This window comes from Rhinatrema bivittatum, chromosome 3 (assembly GCF_901001135.1).
Source record: "Rhinatrema bivittatum chromosome 3, aRhiBiv1.1, whole genome shotgun sequence".
Lineage (NCBI taxonomy): Eukaryota > Metazoa > Chordata > Amphibia > Gymnophiona > Rhinatrematidae > Rhinatrema > Rhinatrema bivittatum.
Genome location: NC_042617.1, coordinates 522561053 through 522579614, shown reverse-complemented (window position 1 = coordinate 522579614; position 18562 = coordinate 522561053). Strand labels below are relative to the sequence as shown.

The following is an 18562-nucleotide window of genomic DNA, read 5'->3' as shown; positions in this document are numbered from 1 at the left end:
ATGCTGGCCCTGAGGTAGAGCTTTCCTTGATGGACCCGGTAGCGATGTCACAGGGCAGAACCCCTTTCCCTTCAAAAGCGTAGTCGCCTCTGCCACCGTTTGCAGATGGGAAGTCTGACCCTCCCATGTGAAAGTCAACCCAAACGGGTGGAGCCATCGGTACTTAACATTGGCACCCCGAAGGAATTGGGTAACCTCCCGGAATTCATAGCGGCTCTGTAGTGTGGCTTGGGAGAGATCAGCATATATAGAAATCTCCTGGGTTTCCCACACCCATTTCTGTTGTTTCCTTGCCGCCGCAGCTATTTTCTCCTTCTGTGAATAGCTGTGGAAACATACAATTATGTCTCTAGGGACATTTGCCCTCGGAGAGCGCAGGGCTCTATGTGCTCTGTCAATCTTTATGTCCACCTCTACCTGCTGCGCATCCGAATGCTCGCTGTTTAATAGAAAAATGCAGAAGCGGGTAATTAACTGCTCACAGTTCTCGCCATCAGAATTCTCTATGAAGCCCCGAAAGCGAAGGTTCCCTCTCCTCGCTCTGTTTTCCAGATCCGCTATTTTGGCCCGTACGGCGACATTTTCACTCTGCAACTCGGTGCAAATATCCTGGAGTTGCTTCGTGGCCTCCGCCTGCTCATCCATCTTGCCCTCGTGGTCATCGACCCGCCGGCCCATGGCGTGCAGCTCCTCCTGGAAGTCTTCCATCATCTCGCGAATTTCCTTTTTGTAGCTTTTGAGGTCCTGCCGAATGCTACAAAACCATTCACGGAACTCTGATCGCGTCGGGGCCACGTCTGATGTTACATTAAATTCATCTGCGCCATCAGAGGGTTCAGTAAGCATGTCGGAAGTCGCGCTCCGGATCGGGGCCTCCGTCTCCTCTCCTCCCGACTTTTGGTATGAATAGCAGCGAAAATCAACTGATTTTCGTTTCGTCGCCATCCGAGATGCCTGCACTCAAATCTCACCGCCGAGGAAGTACAGGCGTGCAATTTGCCACTCGTAAGTTAGCTTTTGATAGGGAAGATATCGGGAGCTCAAAAGTTAGGCAGCCATTTCATCGGCTGACGTCACTTCCTCTCTCTCCCCCAGGTTTCTTTTAAGGGTAGTAACTGCCGGTCTATGCAGGTAACCACCAAGCCTGATGTTAAGAATAGTAATATTTACAATCAAAACCAAGCAACTGTCAAACCCATAACAAAATTATTGCTAGCAACATTTTTACAGGTTGAGCAGCCTTCTTGATAATCCAGACAATCCTGCTTGAATGTGCTTTGCTCTTGGACTTGGCCGTAGAAGCAGTCTTGTGAAATTTCCCTTATGTCTGCATAAAGTCAGGGCCCAGCATCGGCTGTTGTCTGAATCCAACTCCCCTTCCCCCTCCCCCCCCCCCAATGCTGTCAAAGTGGAGAGCGATGTTGCAGTTGCATTAATATCATGAAAGCTAATTGGTTAGGGGTATTAATTCCCATGCCTTCTTTTAAGATTAGTAGCTGCCATTCAATGCAGGTTACCCCCATGCACTTGTTTCTTCATTTCCACATTGTAGCCTTTAGGGATCTACAGTGTTTTTCCCATGCCTCTTTTAATTCATTTACTGTTTTCATCCTCACCGCTAAACTCCTGTAGCAGCTGTACAATTTCTAGCAATCTCATGCACATGGGATAAGTTCCCCATGTGGCTCTGGAGTTCCTTAGTCATTCAATCTATCAGCTGAGGAAGTAGATCTAGGGTGGATTTTATGGATGTATTTTTGAATTGTATTACTGATTGAATAACATGCTTAACAAGCAGGATATTAAGAATAATAAATGAAATGAAATCTCATTAAAAGGAAAAATTCTTCTCTGTGTCTGCAAGGGCAATATCTGGGTGGAAGGCTCCAGTACAACAGTGGATCACACACAGTAGAGTTGCTTCCAAACTATCTACTTTATTGTCCATTGATTAGTTCCACAACTTGCTTTTCACAAGTGTAATTCAGTTTTAAGTTCTCAACTTTGATGCAAAACAATTGAATGGTATATGAGATCTAACAGGCACCTCCTTAGGCAGTGTGTGTCAGCATCCACTTGTTTTTTTAGGGAATGAGAGTGGATTGCTGACTCTCTGTTCTTATATGGAGGATTCTATGCCCTGCTTTCTCATTAAAGGAACTTCATGTTCCATGTTTTGGCTTTTAAATTTCCAAAGCATGCGTCAAGTCCAAAGTCCTCCCCAACTGCGCCCCCATGATTACCTCTGCTCAGCTTGACAAACATGCATGACAAAGCTGACCCATATAATGGGTGGGCAGTTTTGAACAAGCCCCATTTCTGCACTGCACTATCCGCAGAAGTCCCTTTTGAAAAGTACCCTCCGAATGTCTTGAAGTTTGGGTTTGCTTACAGCTAATCTTTTTGATTTTTAACTGGCGGTCCCAGGCTGCTGGGCCATAAACCTTCATTTCCAACTGCAAGAGTTTTAACTCTACTTTTAAGCCCCTCTCATCTAAGCCCAATCACTGCAGTGGCAAACCTTTGCCAGGGGTCACACAGATCGCGCCTCCCTCCACAACTTACTGCATATGCACTCTGAGGGACCAATCTACTACCAGGCTTTAGGTGTAACACTTACACACACACACACACACACACACACACACACACACACCCACACTTAATGCACATGAACAGGTGTTATTTATTTATTTATTGCCCACTTTTTTGGAAGATGAAATTCACTCAAGGCAGGGTGCATGAGTTACTTAACGCCTGATTTATAACAGGTGTAAAAGCATGAAATTTGTATGTACATTAGTGTCACTGTGAAGTAATGCTAACACACATACAAATGCCCCAAACAGAGGGATAACCTACAGAAATAGGCTCAATAGGCTTTAATGATGCATTGACTATCCAACATTAATATCTAGCAGGCTTAAAAGTTAACTGCACCTCAGTAGTAGTGTGAGGTTGATTTTATAGTTGCACATGGCCCATGGTAGCATGTGTCACCTAAGGCCAGGCACCCTCTTGGTAGAAGACCCCCACCCCTAGCAGAAGATCTACCCCCTTGGCAGTTAACCACCTCCCTTCCTCAGCAGAACTCCTTTAAAAAAAAAAAAAAGCATTAAACAATCCCCCCTGGTAGAAGACCCCCACCCTCCCTGCCAAGGAAATTATTTAATGCCTCAGAGGGGAGGGGTTTTCTTCCAGGGAAGAGGAGAAATTGTTTACTGGGGGGGGGGGGGTGGCGGTATTCTGCCTGGGGTGGGGTGGTTTTTCTGCTGGAGGAGGTCATTATTCAGCTTTCTGGAAGGAGGAGGCTTCTGGCCTTGGGGGTTGTGGGGATGGACTGATGTTTCCTCATGCCTATGGACTCTTCAGTCATTTTACTTTCAAGCTGGTGAGTGCAGGGAAACCCATGCTACCATATAGTGTCTTTACCATGGCTGCGCTATCCTTAATGTGGCCACCGTAACACTCCTAAATTCTGCATCTCCTTGTCTGAGTATAGCTAGCGCTTGCATTAGAAGAAGCCAATCTCCTACGTTACTGTGCCGGGTGTAATGCGGCTTAATAAATAAAAACATCCCTCCCACCCCACCCCAAGTTTAGCCAATGTTACTGTTGTGGAACGGGGCTCCCTTGCCTACAGCTGTTATGCCTCCTCTGCAGCATCCCTCGTCCCAACCAACCTAAGCAAACAAAATTGGACTCGAAAACTGAACCTGAATCTCCTGCACTACAGTACAAAGCACTGCCACTGAGCCATCAGATTTGCTCTCTCTACTGCTGATGTCGACACAAAAAGGACATGTTCTGGCCATGAAAGAGATCTGCAAGGAAATGTCACTAAGAAGATTGAGCTTCATGCGCCAGTGTCTTCTAGGGTCTCCAACCAGCAACAGTTGGCTATCCTGACTGGCAGCTGGCAAGACATTCAAACCGGCAATATGACTGTCGGTAATCTGCCAATCACCTGCTTCTCCTTCTGCACATACCTTTAATTACCTCTCCAGGCCCCCACCCCAGCCCGACTCCACTTGCTCCTGAAGCAGGGGTAGCTGTTGGTCCTGGGGCCCATGGCGGTGGCAGCAGCAGGTTGCAAGTGAGCACGGAGACTCAGCAATTGTAAGTGTGCAATCTCCACAGTGGCACTGCTTCCCACATGGGTTTTCCCCCGACCACCAAACAGGAAGCCCATGCATGAGGGAGACATGGGGCCAATTTGGGGACAATGAACACAAGGACTCACCCCTGAGCTCACTTGGAATTTGCTGCTGCTGCTACCACCACCATTGACCTCAGAAATGGCAGCAATAGCTTCCCTATCTTCGGTAGAGATGAGGTTTGGGGAAAGGAGTGAAGTTCCATAGGAGGGGGTGATAAGTGGTGAAGAGTGGTAAGGCTCATGCAATGAAGGAAGGAAGTACCAGTCATTTTTTTTAAGGGGGGTGTTTGAGTTGGCAACCCTAATGTCTTCTTTCAACTAAGTCACGCCTGAAAACTGTGCATTTCCCTGAAAACAGAGTTCTGTTCTGCATTAGCAATTGCAAACCCTCAGTGCAATTTCTGGGCAAATCCTTGTACCAAACAGGTTCACTGCAGTCCTTCTCACCCACAGCACTTCGTCCTCTCAGGACCTTTAGGGGTTGTTTTTTCTTACCTCATCAAACCTGGCTTCATCTTCACAGTTCTCAAGCACTCTTGTGTAAAATGAAAGCCCTGCAGAAAGGGGAGAAAATGAAAAAAAAAAAAAAGCTTTGTTACTATTCCGTAAACACTCTAGAGAGTAATCAGTTGCTATGAGGCAATCCAGATTTTAGGGGCTGGCTCCAACTGCCTGGGTGTCTGTGCTGTGGAGTCAGAGTCCAGACTAAGTGTGTCAAACTAAATGTGATCAGGTGGTACCTTAATAAACACCAACATGCTATGTTACAGCTGAAGGACACTCCAATCAAAATCTACACAAAAATAACCCTAGGAAGTATGCTGCAAAATTATATGAACAAAAGACATCAGGAATTGGTAGAGAGACCAGAAATGTTTGAGAGGATAATAGTGCTACAGTGAAAAAAAAATAATCAGACATTGGTTTCTAAAAGAAAGCAGAGTTGATTACCTATAACAGGTGTCCTCTGAGGACAGCAGGATTTTACTCCTCACACATGGGTGACATCATTGGATGGTGACCGGCACGGAAAACGTATGTCAAAGTTTCTAGAACTTTTACTGAGCCTCATTTAGCAAGCTCAGGCATGCATTAAACCACATGTCTATGCGGGATCCCCTTCAGTCTTATAATATAGAATTCAAGGATAAAAGGAAAAAAGGAAAAGAAATCCACGTAGGGGAAACCCAACTCTCAGGTCAATACAGTAAAGTGCGGCCGCGGTTACCCCGCTCCTAACCCGCTTTCTACTCACTTTCCGGCCGCGTTAGCCCTTCCTGCGATATACAATCCCCTTTAACCGATTCTTACCGCCTCTTTAAATCACCGGGTAACCCCTTCCGCCTGCGGCATATATATTAGATATAAACGATCGAATTAGCTATTCCCTCCCATACAGTAACGCGCTCCCCAACTATCGCTTTTTTACCCTGCCGTTTTGCCGCGCGTTTAACCTGCTAACTTACCGCCTACCCTTACCCCTGCGTTAGAGGCAGGGGTAAGGGTAGGCGGCAAACTTTCCCCCAGCCCCCACTCACCTGTCCTGGCCACGTCAATGGGTGCTGGTCTCCGGGGCAGCCCCAGTCCTCTCCCCCCTCCTCCCGAAGCAACGAAAGCGGAAAAAAGCGAAAAAAGCGAAAAAAAAAAAAAGTAGCAACGAAGTGGACGGTTCTCCTACGCTCAGGATTGCCAGTCCTCTCTCCCCTCCTCCCGAAGCAAGGCGCGTAAAGCAGCCTTGCTTCGGGAGGAGGGGAGAGAGGACTGGCAGTGTAAAGCAACGACTTACTTTTTTCGCAGCCCTCCTCCGGAGACGGACATCGGCGGAGACGGACCGCGGCTCCCCTGCCTCCCGGAGGCGAAGATGGATGCCTGCACGGGCGAAAGCGGCCCCTGTGCATGCAATTGGGCTGCTCAAGGCGTGACGTCACGAAGTTTGGCGTCACGACATGTGATGTCACGTCTTGAGCGGGGAGAGAGGACTGGCAATCTCGAGTGTAGGAGAACCGTCCACTTCCTGGTACCTGTCATTTCAAATGTCATTTGAAATGACAGATACCAGCGTGTCCGTGAAGCGTTAGGCCAGCGCACCCAGGATACTGTATAGCGCTCTATACAGTAAAATGGGTTGCGCGGGCCTAACGCTTCACGGACGCTTCTTGGACGCGGCTTGCATTTGGCAAGCAATTTAAATACAGTATCGAGCGGTAGGTGAGCCGGACTGTGTGTGCGGCAACCGCGGGTGCGCCTGGCACTAACGCAGCTCTTCCTACCGCTCCTTACTGTATCGGCCTGTCTGTGGGATGGCAGGCGGGTTTCATGAGTACTAACATCCTGCTATCCTCAGAGAACACCTGTTACCATTAAGCAACTCTGCTTTCTCCAAGGACAAGCAGGATGATAGTTTCGTACATGGGTGAATCCCTAGCTACAAGCTCCCCCCCAACAAAAAAGGGGACTAACAAACCACCCAAGCTATGTGCCAACGGGCACAACAATAGGTTTTGTTGGTAACAAGGGGGGGTGCAGTCTGAACACAAACAACGGGCCCTAGGTGGGCTCAGCACAAGTTCCGAAGGATAGATTGGCCAAACCTACTATCTCGTTGGCCATCTGTATCTAAACAGTAATGAGATGTAAATGTGTGGAGAGAACATCACATAACAGCTCAGCAGATCTCTTCCATGGGAACTGCTCGCAAGTGGGCCAGTGACACTGCCATGGCTTGAACAGAGTGAGCCTTTACATTGCCCCCAAGATGCAGTCCCACCTGGGTATAACAGAAGGAGATGAAGTCTGCCAGCCAATTGGAAAGCGTCTGCTTGGCAACAGTGATGCCCAACTTATTCCTATCAAAAGAAACAAAAAATTGTGAGGAATGTCTATAGGCTTCTGTCTACTCCAAACAGAAGGCTAAGGCTCCTTTTCAGTCCAAACTATGCAGGGCTTGCTCACCTTGTTGCGAATGGGGCCTGTGAAAAAATATTGGCAGGACGATGAACTGGTTAAGATGGAAGTTTGTCATCATCTTAGACAGGAACTTAAAGGTGCATACGTAAGACCACCCTGTCATGAAAAACTTAATTTAAGGTGGATAAGTCACTAAGGCCTAGAGCTTACTGATCCTGCGTGCTGAAGTGACCGCCACCAAAAAATGACCTTCCAGATCAGGTACTTCAGGTCATAGGAGCACTGTGGCTGAAAGGGAGATTTCATCAGCTGAGCTAACAACACATTGAGGTCCCAAGACAAAGTGGAGGGGCCTTAGGGGAGGCTTCAACTGAAGTAGACCCCATATGAAACGAACAACTATAGGCTGTACAGAGATGGGTATACCATACACACCATGATGGTATGCGCCAACTGTAGTCAGATGAACTCTAACGGAGTTGGTCTTTAAGCCAGCTTCCGATAGGTATAGAAGGTAGTCAAGCAGTTTTTGTGTGGAGCAGGAAAAAGGATCTAGGGCTTTATGATCACATCACATGGAAAACTCCTCCACTTCAGTCCATAGGACTTTCTAGTGGAAGTCTTTCTCAAGGCCACCAGGACCTGAGACATATTTCAGAGAGATTGAGCAGTTGCAATATTAACCTCTCAACATCCAAGCTGTGAGAGACAGGGCCTGGAGCTTGGGATGTTCAACCTGCCTCGATTCTATGTTATGAAATCTGGGAAAGTCACCAGACTGATCTGTTTCCAGATGGACAACTCCCGTAGGAATGGAAACCAGACAGGTCTCGACCAGTAAGGAATTATGACAATGATAGTCCCTCTGTCCTCATGAAGCTTTAAGAGAGTCTTCACTACCAGTGGAACTGGAGAATATGTGTAGAGAAGACCCTCCCCCAATGTTGGGTGAGGGCATCTGAGGCTGGTTTGCTATGTGTCCCATAAAGGGAGCAGAACTAAGGATCCTTTGTTTTCAAGGACACTGCAAAGAGATCCACATCCATGCTTCCCCAGAGGCAGAAGATTAGATTTGTGACCCCTGGGTTCAGAGACCATTCATGGGTTCTGAAGGCACGACTCAATCTGTTCTCTATCACATTCTCAATTCTGGCCAGGTACGTAGCCCTGAGCTCCATCCCTTGGGACAGGGCCTATGACCACATTTGAACCACTTCCTGGCACAGGAGGTAAGATCCTGTACCTCCTTGCTTGTTGACATACCACATTGCCACTTGGTTGTTGGTTTCGAACAGGATAACTTTGTTGGCCTGCTGATCTCTGAAAGCCCATAGAATGTACCTGATCACCCACAGCTCCAGGAAATTGATTTTAGAGAGGCATTCCTGGGCAGAACAGAGACCCTGAGTGCTGAGCTCATCCACATGAGCTCCACAGCCCAGGCTGGACACATCAATGGTTAGGACAATTTGGGTAGGAGGACTGTGAAAAGAGATCCTCCATTCCAGATTTAAAATTACCCGCCACCAAGACAAAGAGTTCCAGAGAGGTGAGGTAACTCAGATGTGATCCTGGAGGCTCTGCATGGCCTGCCACCACTACAACATCAGGGTCCACTGGGCCTTTTGCTTGTATAAATGTGCCAAGGGAGTGACATGAACTGTAATGGCCATATGGCCTAACATCCTCAACATGTGCCAAGCTGACACCTGCTGGCTTTGTTGAATCTCTGCTGCGATGGTCATCAGGTTGATGGCTCTTTGTCAAGGCAGAAAAGCCTTGGCCTGAGCAGCGTCTAGCAGGGCTCCAATAAAGTCCAATTATGGTGACAGGCTGAGATGGGACTTGGGATAGTTGATGAACCCTAGTGTCTCCAACACCCAGATGGTTGTGAGCATGGACCTGTTGGACCCCGCCTGAAATGTGTTCTTGATCAGCCAAATCATCCAGATATAGGAAAATGTGAACTCCCAGTTTGCGAAAGTATGCCACCACCACAGCCAGGCATTTGTAAAGACACGTAGGGCTGATGTGAGCCCAAATGGCAGCAAGCGATACTGGAAATGGTGTTTTCCCATCATGAATCGGAGATTCTTCCAGTGAGTTGGGAAGATCTTGATGTGAGTGCACGCATCCCAAAGCTGGCTTCTTCTCATTGGGGCTGACAGGACAAGTGAGAGGCAATATTCATAGTCCTATTGGGGTTGGGAATCCCGGCCACTGCACAACATTGACACCTATGGGTGGGATTCAAAGTGCATGTGTACTGAGTTCTGAAGGGAACTGGGATGGCTGGTTTGTAGAAGAAAGACGTCGGGGCTAAAAAAATGGAGAAAACCACACAGTAGCTAAGATTGAAGGCTTGTCGCACTCTAAACAGTTAGGGAAGGGGCCAAGTGAGCCGAAAGCTCAAAGTAACAGAAGGATCCTGCTGGGCAACAGCAATGCTGTGATAATATATGATGCAGAGGAATAGGATGATTGGGACATGCTTTTTCCTTTAAGTCTGAGTCTGATGAATTTCTATTTTAGATTCTTATTGGGACAATAAAGGATCTTAGATATTTTGCATAGTCTTCATCTCCCTGTTTTGGCCTGGATTGCTTATAGCCAGTTTTTTCCCTAGATGGATTTAACTTTCAGTGCACCAAAATAAATAGAACCTGTCATAAAACGTCAATATATTTTGTCTGAGTGCAGATTCTTCTTACCTCACAATTTTGCAAGTAATAGATCCTGCAAAAAAGTTAACTGGAGTTTATAAATCATTTGTTTTGGGATTGATGTAAATGAAAAGACAACAACACTATTAATCAGGTATTAACTACTCGCATGTAGATAGTAGATTATTATGCATACAAGTGAAACTCATGTGCACATAGTAAAATGAAAGCAAAAATGCATCAAATGATCTGGGAAACTACATCATCCAAAAACCAAAATGTATATAGTATAATGAATACACTGTCCAAGTGAAATTAATTCTACCAGACGTTGTCCACTGAAGTGGTGCAGCAGAGTCTATGAGACCTATTTACTAATGCCTTTCTCCCATTTTGTGTCTATAGGAAAAGTGCTTGGTAAGTTTGGCCCTATATTTATTAAATCTTACCAATAAAAGTCAAATAAATTACTTAGTTGCTCACACAAACTCTTGCTTACTGGAGGCTAATCATGGAGCTTTAAGTGTAACGATGATGTCAGTTTGCTGGTAAATTAAGATCGTAGGCCAAGGCTTGATTCTTATAGATGGTTTGAGACAATTTAGAGACAAAATAAACTATAATTAATTATACATTTTAAAAGTGCCAAATCCAAATTAATTGTATCCAGTGAGATTATTTTTACGATTTAAATTAATTATTAATTGCCAATGGAAAATGGAAAATGGAAAGAGTAGTTAGTTGCTGGAGGCTCCAATGCATCTGATCTATGCCAGTATGGGTCAGCCCATATGCTTTTCTCCTCCCCACTAACAAACATGCATTCCCTCTGCTCTCCTTTTTCATCTTTAAAATTAATTAAATGGGGGGGGCGGTTCCTTCTATAATTTTCCTATTGTAGAGATCTTCTGCTCTCCACTAGATTGTCCTAGATTTCCACCCTGAGTTTTCTAGCTTAGTGGGAGATACTATTTCTGCACAGCACCTCCCCTTGAGGCTGTCTGTAAATGGTAGCTCCTTGGTTCACTTGGAGGGGCTAGCGGTCTAGAGAGTGTGGTCATCTTTTATTTGATTTCTGGAGAGTAAGGTGCAGTTTGGGTAGCTGATGGTGTGGAGAGGAGATTCCTTGCTTGTCAGTATATGCCTCCAGTTTTGGGGAAAAGAGACTTTAGTTACAGTTTGGCCATTTTTATGGTGTTTCCCTGTGGTGAGACCTTGGTCCAGTTCTGAGGAGGGACAAGACCTTAATCCAGGGGCCAGGGGTGAGAAGACCTGCGTACTCCTTCCTCCAAAACTGGAAGGGCAGCAGTGACTCATCACCTCAGAAGAAGTGTTTTGGACTTTGAAAGTGTTTTACCCTTTTTGGATTGTGAGGAGGTTTAGTGCCAACCCTCCTCACAGTTGAAGCTGGGCTACATTAGCTTTTCTTCAGCTGCTGACCTATACTATTGAGAGGTCACATTAGGAGTAGCCCAGATAAAAGAAACAAGAGCTTTGGAGACCCACAACTGGATTTCCCCCCTTGGGGACACATGACACAGGCTGAGGACAAGCTGGACTCGTGTGCACCTTAGGTATGATTTTTGAGACAAAGGGGATCCTCCTCGCAGTTAGGAAATTCACTGTGCAACTCGGAGTTTCTAATCAGCTCACTCCATGAGGGATAACTTAAAGCCCAGAGCAGTATACTGAGGACACCTACACAGAGGAAAGGAAGCAGAGTCCACATTGAAAAGTGAACAGTGAAACTGCTTGATTGGACATTATTTTATTTATGAAGAATACAGTAAAGTTTAGGCTGAACACCCCAATTGTATCCTGGCTGTTCCTGCAGCACCATCACATAGAGTATACAGGACATACACCCGAAGGGATTTCACACCACACCGCTAGTGCCTTGAAGGTTGGCCTTCCCCCCCCCCCCCTCCCCAATAGAAAAGAACTCACTCCTTGGGACCAGGAGATTGGGGAAGTGGCAAAAGAGCCACAGATTTAATTTTTTATGGACCCTCTGGAATATTGCCCACCTTCTAAAAAGGGGTTACACTACATTAAAAATAAATAATAAAGTGGTCACGTGACACGATGTGCCGGTGAGGTTGCTTTCCTTGTGGGCTCCAGATGTGTCTGCTCTAATCCCTCACATCCTGACCTACACACATGTTAAAACCTTTTGAAATTGGCATTATCCAGCATTGCTTATGAGTATCGACTCCTACATGTCCGGATCTCTGTCGGGAATGCCGATCTGACCTACAAGAAAAGAAAAGGAAAAACTGAATCCGGGGGAAGGAAAGATGGCCGCCGTAGAGAAACAGGCCTTGCAAACTCTGCTGGATCCCTCGGTTGTAGAGGCCATTTCTCAAGCAGTAACAGCAGCTTTGCATGAAAAACTATAAGCGATCTCTACTCAGATCTCTGAGATCAAAGGCGCGATAACCAAATTCAGCCCTAGAATAGATCAACTGGAAGATCAAGTCTCTTCGGTAGAAGATGACTTGCTGGCCCACACGAGACAACTGGATAAACTGAATCAACAACTCCTTCTCCAAGAGGAAAAAATTGAAGATCTGGAAAACAGATCAAGAAGGAACAATTTGAGATTCCCGGGATTCCCGGAAGACATAGATTAAGGAGATCTGGCACAAATATTAATGGGATGGCTTCCAGAGGCCCTAAATTTGCCATCGTTAATGACCACGCTGGAGGTGGAATGGGCCCACAGGCTGGGAGCACAGAAGCCAGGCGACTCCCAGACATGTCTGGTCATAGCCCGCTTTTTGAACTACAATCACAAGCAGCATATCTGGGTGAGTTCTCACAAAACACAGACCTTAAATTATAAGAATTCACCTATAAAAACATTTCAAGATTTCTCTAGTAAGGTCTCGGCAAAATGGAAGGAGTTCTCACCTATCTGCTCTACATTAGCTACTAAACAGATTCATTTTGCCTTGCTGTACTCGCACAGCTCCATATTTGGAATGCCGGATCAGTATGCACGTTTGAATCCCCATTGGACGTGACTAAATTTGTGGAGCATTGGAGCAAACCTGATTGTTTCTTATATCTTACAACAATTGTGGACCCATTGATCCTCCACAGCAGAATGTGGGGGTAACGTTAGTAACTTCAGTTATTTGGCAATGAGCTGCAATATATTTGAACATGAGAGAAGGGCATTGGCTCGAGGGGATGCCTGGAATCCTTTTTTTCAGACTGTTGTGAGCCTTAAAAAGTGGTGGGAAATCGTTAGAGACTCCACAAGAAGTATTGTGAAATCTGAACATGCATCTGCAAGTGGATATGGTGACAGGATGAGACATTACAACATCATATAGTTTTGAACATTTCATGATTATGGTTTGAGATGCCAATTTGCTATATTTTTGCCTTTTGAACTGTTTGCAGATTGTTATGCAGCGGACACATCCGGTTTACGTGACAGTGACCTCGGCTCTCCTTAGGATGAGCGGTGGCGGAGGCCGCATAAGATGGCAGGGTGGGGGGAAGGAGTATTAGGGGGAATTCACTGCTACAGAAGCCAATTCTATTATTGTCTATGGGTTTATGGAAATTTATTTTCAAGAATGTCATTATGATTTCGATTGCAGTGTTTCCTATGGCTATATGAGTGTTTTTTCAAGTGCATAGTGGGGTGCCACAGTTGTATTGTATTCGTAACGATGGCTAACTCTTAAAATCATGAGTTGGAACATCACTGCTATGGGCTCCCCAATTATGTATGAAAAAGTCCTGTCCCATATTAAAAGATCTAAGGGTGATATTATTTTCCTTCAAGAAACACATATGTTCGACAAGGAACATGACAAGTTAAATAAGAAAGGCTTCTCCCATATCTTTTTACTCTTCAGGTACCACTCACAAAAGGGGGTTGCGATATTAATCGGACATCAGGTTCCTTTTTCCTTTCAGAAATCTTGGAAAGATTCAGATGGTAGAATCATAATGGTTAGGGGCAACATTTTGGGTAAAGAAATAAACTTGACATCTGCATATGCCCCTAATCAGTATGATCACTCTTTTTTCACAAATATAATATCTGGTTAGTTCACACTGGGGAGGGTGGATCCATGATTTTAGGGAGCGATCTCAACTGTGTAGTTGATCCAAATATAGACAAATGTTCCAAGACTATAATTTCAAAATTGGGGAAACAAAAAGGTGTGCAATATCTCTGTGATCATTTATCCCTTTTAGATATCTGGCGTATCTTACACCCGGGCAAAAGAGTCTTTAAGCATTATGCAAAAGCCTATCCCACTAAATCATGTATATTTATTTATTTATTTAATTAAATTCTTTTAATGTACCGATGCTCAAGACCAAGTCTTATCGTACCGGTTTAGAGTAGAACTAGGGGAAACCAATTAACACCGATAGAGAAGACAAAGTATAGATTTTATTTTACTTTCAGAATCTCTGTTTAACAGTGTGGTCTCAGCTGAGATTGAGAATCTACTCATTTCTGACCACTGTCTAATATTTTGCAATATAACACTTTCCCAATATAACACTAGCCCCTTTCAATGGCACATACCAAAATGGCTAGGTAGGGACCCTTCTTTGAAAGAATTTCTAATTAAAAAGTGGTCCTCATATGCGAAGGATAATTAATCACATATTAATGATCCAAATTTATTCTGGGAAATGGCCAAATCTATCCTTCGGAGGGATATTATCAGCTATGCAGCATTTAAACGCAAATCTCGAAATAGTCAAATTTTGCAATTAGGGAAACAATTGCAATATTATAAAATTTGTTGGAACAGTACCCAATTACAGATGTGGAAAGATAAATTTCTAACAATTCAATGTGCCCTAAATGACATTTTGCATCAGAAAGCAAAACATTCAATATTATACTTATATGGTAATAAGCCTTGCCACCTGTTGGCTAATTTGGTCAAAGCTCAAAGGGCATCTAAATTTATCCACTCTATTCGGGCTCAAGGTGGAAATATAATCACAAAATCCCCCCATATAATGAATGTCTTTATATACAACTTAAAATTCCAATGTTCACTCACAGGAGGTATTCCTACAGAAGCTCCATCTCCCAAAGGTTTCTCCTACTGATTTGGAAAGTTTAAACAAACCAATAACTACCTCAGAGATTCTAGCAGTGATAAAAGAATCAAAACTTCATAAATCTCCAGAACCGGATGGGCTCAACTCTCTCTTTTACAAGCCCAAGTTGACCCACTGGCACTTCAACAACTTGCTCCTCATGAAGAGAGGTTAAGAACATAAGAACATAAGAACATGCCATACTGGGTCAGACCAAGGGTCCATCAAGCCCAGCATCCTGTTTCCAACAGTGGACAATCCAGGCCATAAGAACCTGACAAGTACCCAATAACTAAGTCTATTCCATGTTACCGTTGCTAGTAATAGCAGTGGCTATTTTCTAAGTCAACTTAATTAGTAGCAGGTAATGGACTTCTCCAAGAACTTATCCAATCCTTTTTTAAACAAAGCTATACTAACTGTACTAACCACATCCTCTGGCAACAAATTCCAGAGTTTAATTGTGCGTTGAGTAAAAAAGAACTTTCTCCGATTAGTTTTAAATGTGCCACATGCTAATTTAATGGAGTGCCCCCTAGTCTTTCTATTATCCAAAAGATTAAATAACCGATTCACATCTACCCGTTCTAGACCTCTCATGATTTTAAACACCTCTATATATCCCCCCTCAGCCATCTCTTCTCCAAGCTGAAAAGTCCTAAACTCTTTAGTCTTTCCTCATAGGGGAGCTGTTCCATTCCCCTTATCATTTTGGTAGCCCTTCTCTGTACCTTCTCCATTGCAATTATATCTTTTTTGAGATGCGGCAACCAGAATTGTACACAGTATTCAAGGTACGGTCTCACCATGGAGCGATACAGAGGCATTAAACTACAAGCCGGTTAGCCTCACCTCGGTGGTGGGAAAAGTACTGGAGTCGATGCTGAAGGAAAGAATAGTGAACTATCTACAATCAGCCTGCTATATAAAAATCCCAAAGCATTTATAAGCGTTAACAATCAGGCATCTCCGATGTTCTCCCTCCACAGAGGCACCCAGCAAGGATGCCCTTTATCTCCTTTATTATATATCCTCTCATTAAAGCATCTTATACATACCTTGCTTGGGCACAGAGAAATAACAGGTGTGAGAATAAGGAACATGGAAATGAAAATGATGCTCTTTGCTGACGATATGTTCATGGTACTATCTAATGCAAAATTATCACTCCCAGGAGTTTTTCCGGATTGAAACTAAACCTTCTGAAATCTGAAGCCATAGATATATCGGAGACCTTAAAAGCAAATTGGGCAGATTTCCCCCTCAATTGGGCAAAGGACTCCATCGAATATCTAGGTATTAAAATTCGTCTACCAGGATGTTGATACTCACTTAACATTTCTCCCCTCATATTGGAATTTTAAAAAGTCTCTGACTAGTTGGTCTGGTCTCCCCCTGTCTCTATTAGGTAGAATGGCTCTAGTGAAGATGATTCTGCTATCCAAATTGCTATATAAATTGCAAATGGCTCCCTTCATTATTAGAAAAAGTGATCTTAGGATCATACAGTGAGGTTTTGCTACTTTCATTTGGCAAGGCCGCTGAGCACAGATGAAATTTGCTAATATTATTGCACCTAAAGATGCTGGGAGCCTTGGCTTTACAGATTTACGCACTTACAATCTGGCATGCTTGATGCTCATATTAGGTGATTGGATACGACTGATCATGAAGGGATCTATAACAGATATGGAAAATGCCTTTGTGTTTCCATTAAGTCTTAAATATATTATACATGCGAATGCTTGCGAAATTGCTACTGACCTGAATCAATTAATAATGATTAAAGCCATGAGATGGACCTGACGGAAAATTAGGTCCCTTCTTGGTCTATCAAGGCAAACATTTCTGTACCTCCCATTTGAGGGGAACCCTCAGTTCAATGTAAGTTTGGGTAGCAGACTGTTACATATAATAAGGTCAAACGATCTTTCTATGCTGTCATCCTTTGTGGATACAAGATTGGGAGAACCATATTCCTTTGCATGTTGTATGGATACTTATTCCTTTCAAGATAAAGATTATCTTTTCTATATGCAAATTTGTAGTTATATTAGGAAGATCCTATCAGAGGGCTGGAGTTCCATTGTTAATGGTCCATCTCAACAGTTAAACTCATTATAGTTTTCACCTTCTCTTTCCATGTCAAAACTGTACAAATTCTTACAAACTGTAAATGGCAAATCTATTTTTAAACCCCTTGCCATGAATTGGTCTACAAAATTTAACACAATCATAATCAAAACACAATTGGAGAACAGTGAAAAATTAGTGTTGAAATCCTTGAAATGGATTTCTCTTAGGGAGGTACATATCAAAATACTGTATCGCTTGGTCTTCTGGCCTGGTCGAGCCTTTGCAGTGCATATTGCAACTTCAAATTGCTGCTTGAGATGTGGGGAGAGCAAAGCCTCATTAATACATTACTTATGGGACTGCGAAAATATTAAAATATTTTGGGCTTCAATAGCGTCTTATTTTGGGAAACTGTCAGTCCCTACTGATATTTGGTCCTCAGCTTTTTGTATACTGGGAATTACGCCTCATAACTTTGGTTGTTCTTCTAGACATCTTGAGCTCCTTATTTTGGGCTTCAATAACTTCTTATTTTGGGAAACTGTCAGTCCCTACTGATATTTGGTCCTCAGCTTTTTGTATACTGGGAATTACGCCTCATAACTTTGGTTGTTCTTCTAGACATCTTGAGCTCCTTATTAAAGGTTGCGTAATAGCCTTGAAATGAATCTTAGTGTATTGGTTACAAACCGATGGGACCCTCTATAGAAAGTTGGTTAACTGCATTAACAGATGTCTATCTATTAAAAACAACACATTTCAGGGGAGAATCTGCACAATCGTATGCCAGATGTAAAGCTATTTGGTGTCCTTTTACACAATATCTTCAATCCATAGGGCAACCATAAACCATAACTCAAGTATCAAGTCATCATCCCATAGACAATGACAAATCCAGCAGGAAATTATCTCACACAGAGCTCCTAGATTATTAAAGGTTATGTAGGCTTCAAGGGTTAATGGGTAGGGGATGGGGGGAATGGGTGGGGGATAGTTTGTAATACGGATCAAAAATGGGCATAGGAACAGGGCGATTCTTTAATCATTAACTTTCTGAAACCACAGATACATTTGAATTCACAGTGCTAAGTGTGTAACTTGTATTTACCAGTTGGTATTTCCCTCTTTGTAATTGTACGTTTCACATTTGTAGTTGCTGTAACATGAGCTTGTTCTATTACCTAATAAAAATATTACAAAAAAAATAAATAAATAAAGAATAAATGTATTTCATTTCACACTTCCACCCCAGCACTTGTTCTGTAAATGCTGGCATGATATACTACACAAACAGTCACCATTGTTTCTGAAATTCAAAATACTCATAACTCCTGAAGCTCACTATATGCAAATTTCCTTTCCTTTTTTTCAGCTTGGTTGCTAAGGAAATTGTCATTGAATCAGTTCATAACAGGAACTGGAAAAGGACAATAATGCATCAGCAATATGCAGTTTGCTCCTCTCTTTGTTTGGTTAAGGAATCATAGGATTCCTTACCAGAAAGTTTAAACCAAAAGTCTGGGGCTATACAGAGAGATTAGTGAGCAGAGTCAGAGGTTTCAGCTCCCCCAAGTGGGAGAAGCAGATGGTGTGCTCTGACACTATCTCAGGGCATGCATTTTTGGCTGCTTTTCCTGAGTTACCCTGCTGTGGGACAGCATTTCTG

The 18562-nt window shown here is 43.7% G+C and overlaps 1 protein-coding gene across 7 annotated transcripts in view; it reads right to left on the bottom strand.

Moving 5' to 3' along the window:
* OTOF (otoferlin) overlaps positions 1-18562 on the bottom strand; it is a 773648-nt gene that overhangs the window by 654195 nt on the left and 100891 nt on the right. For all 7 annotated transcript variants that reach the window (XM_029596247.1, XM_029596250.1, XM_029596249.1 and 4 more), the window contains exon 2: positions 4655-4713. In XM_029596247.1, coding sequence (XP_029452107.1) covers positions 4655-4713 — 59 coding nt within the window. The remainder of the gene's footprint in view (positions 1-4654; positions 4714-18562) is intronic.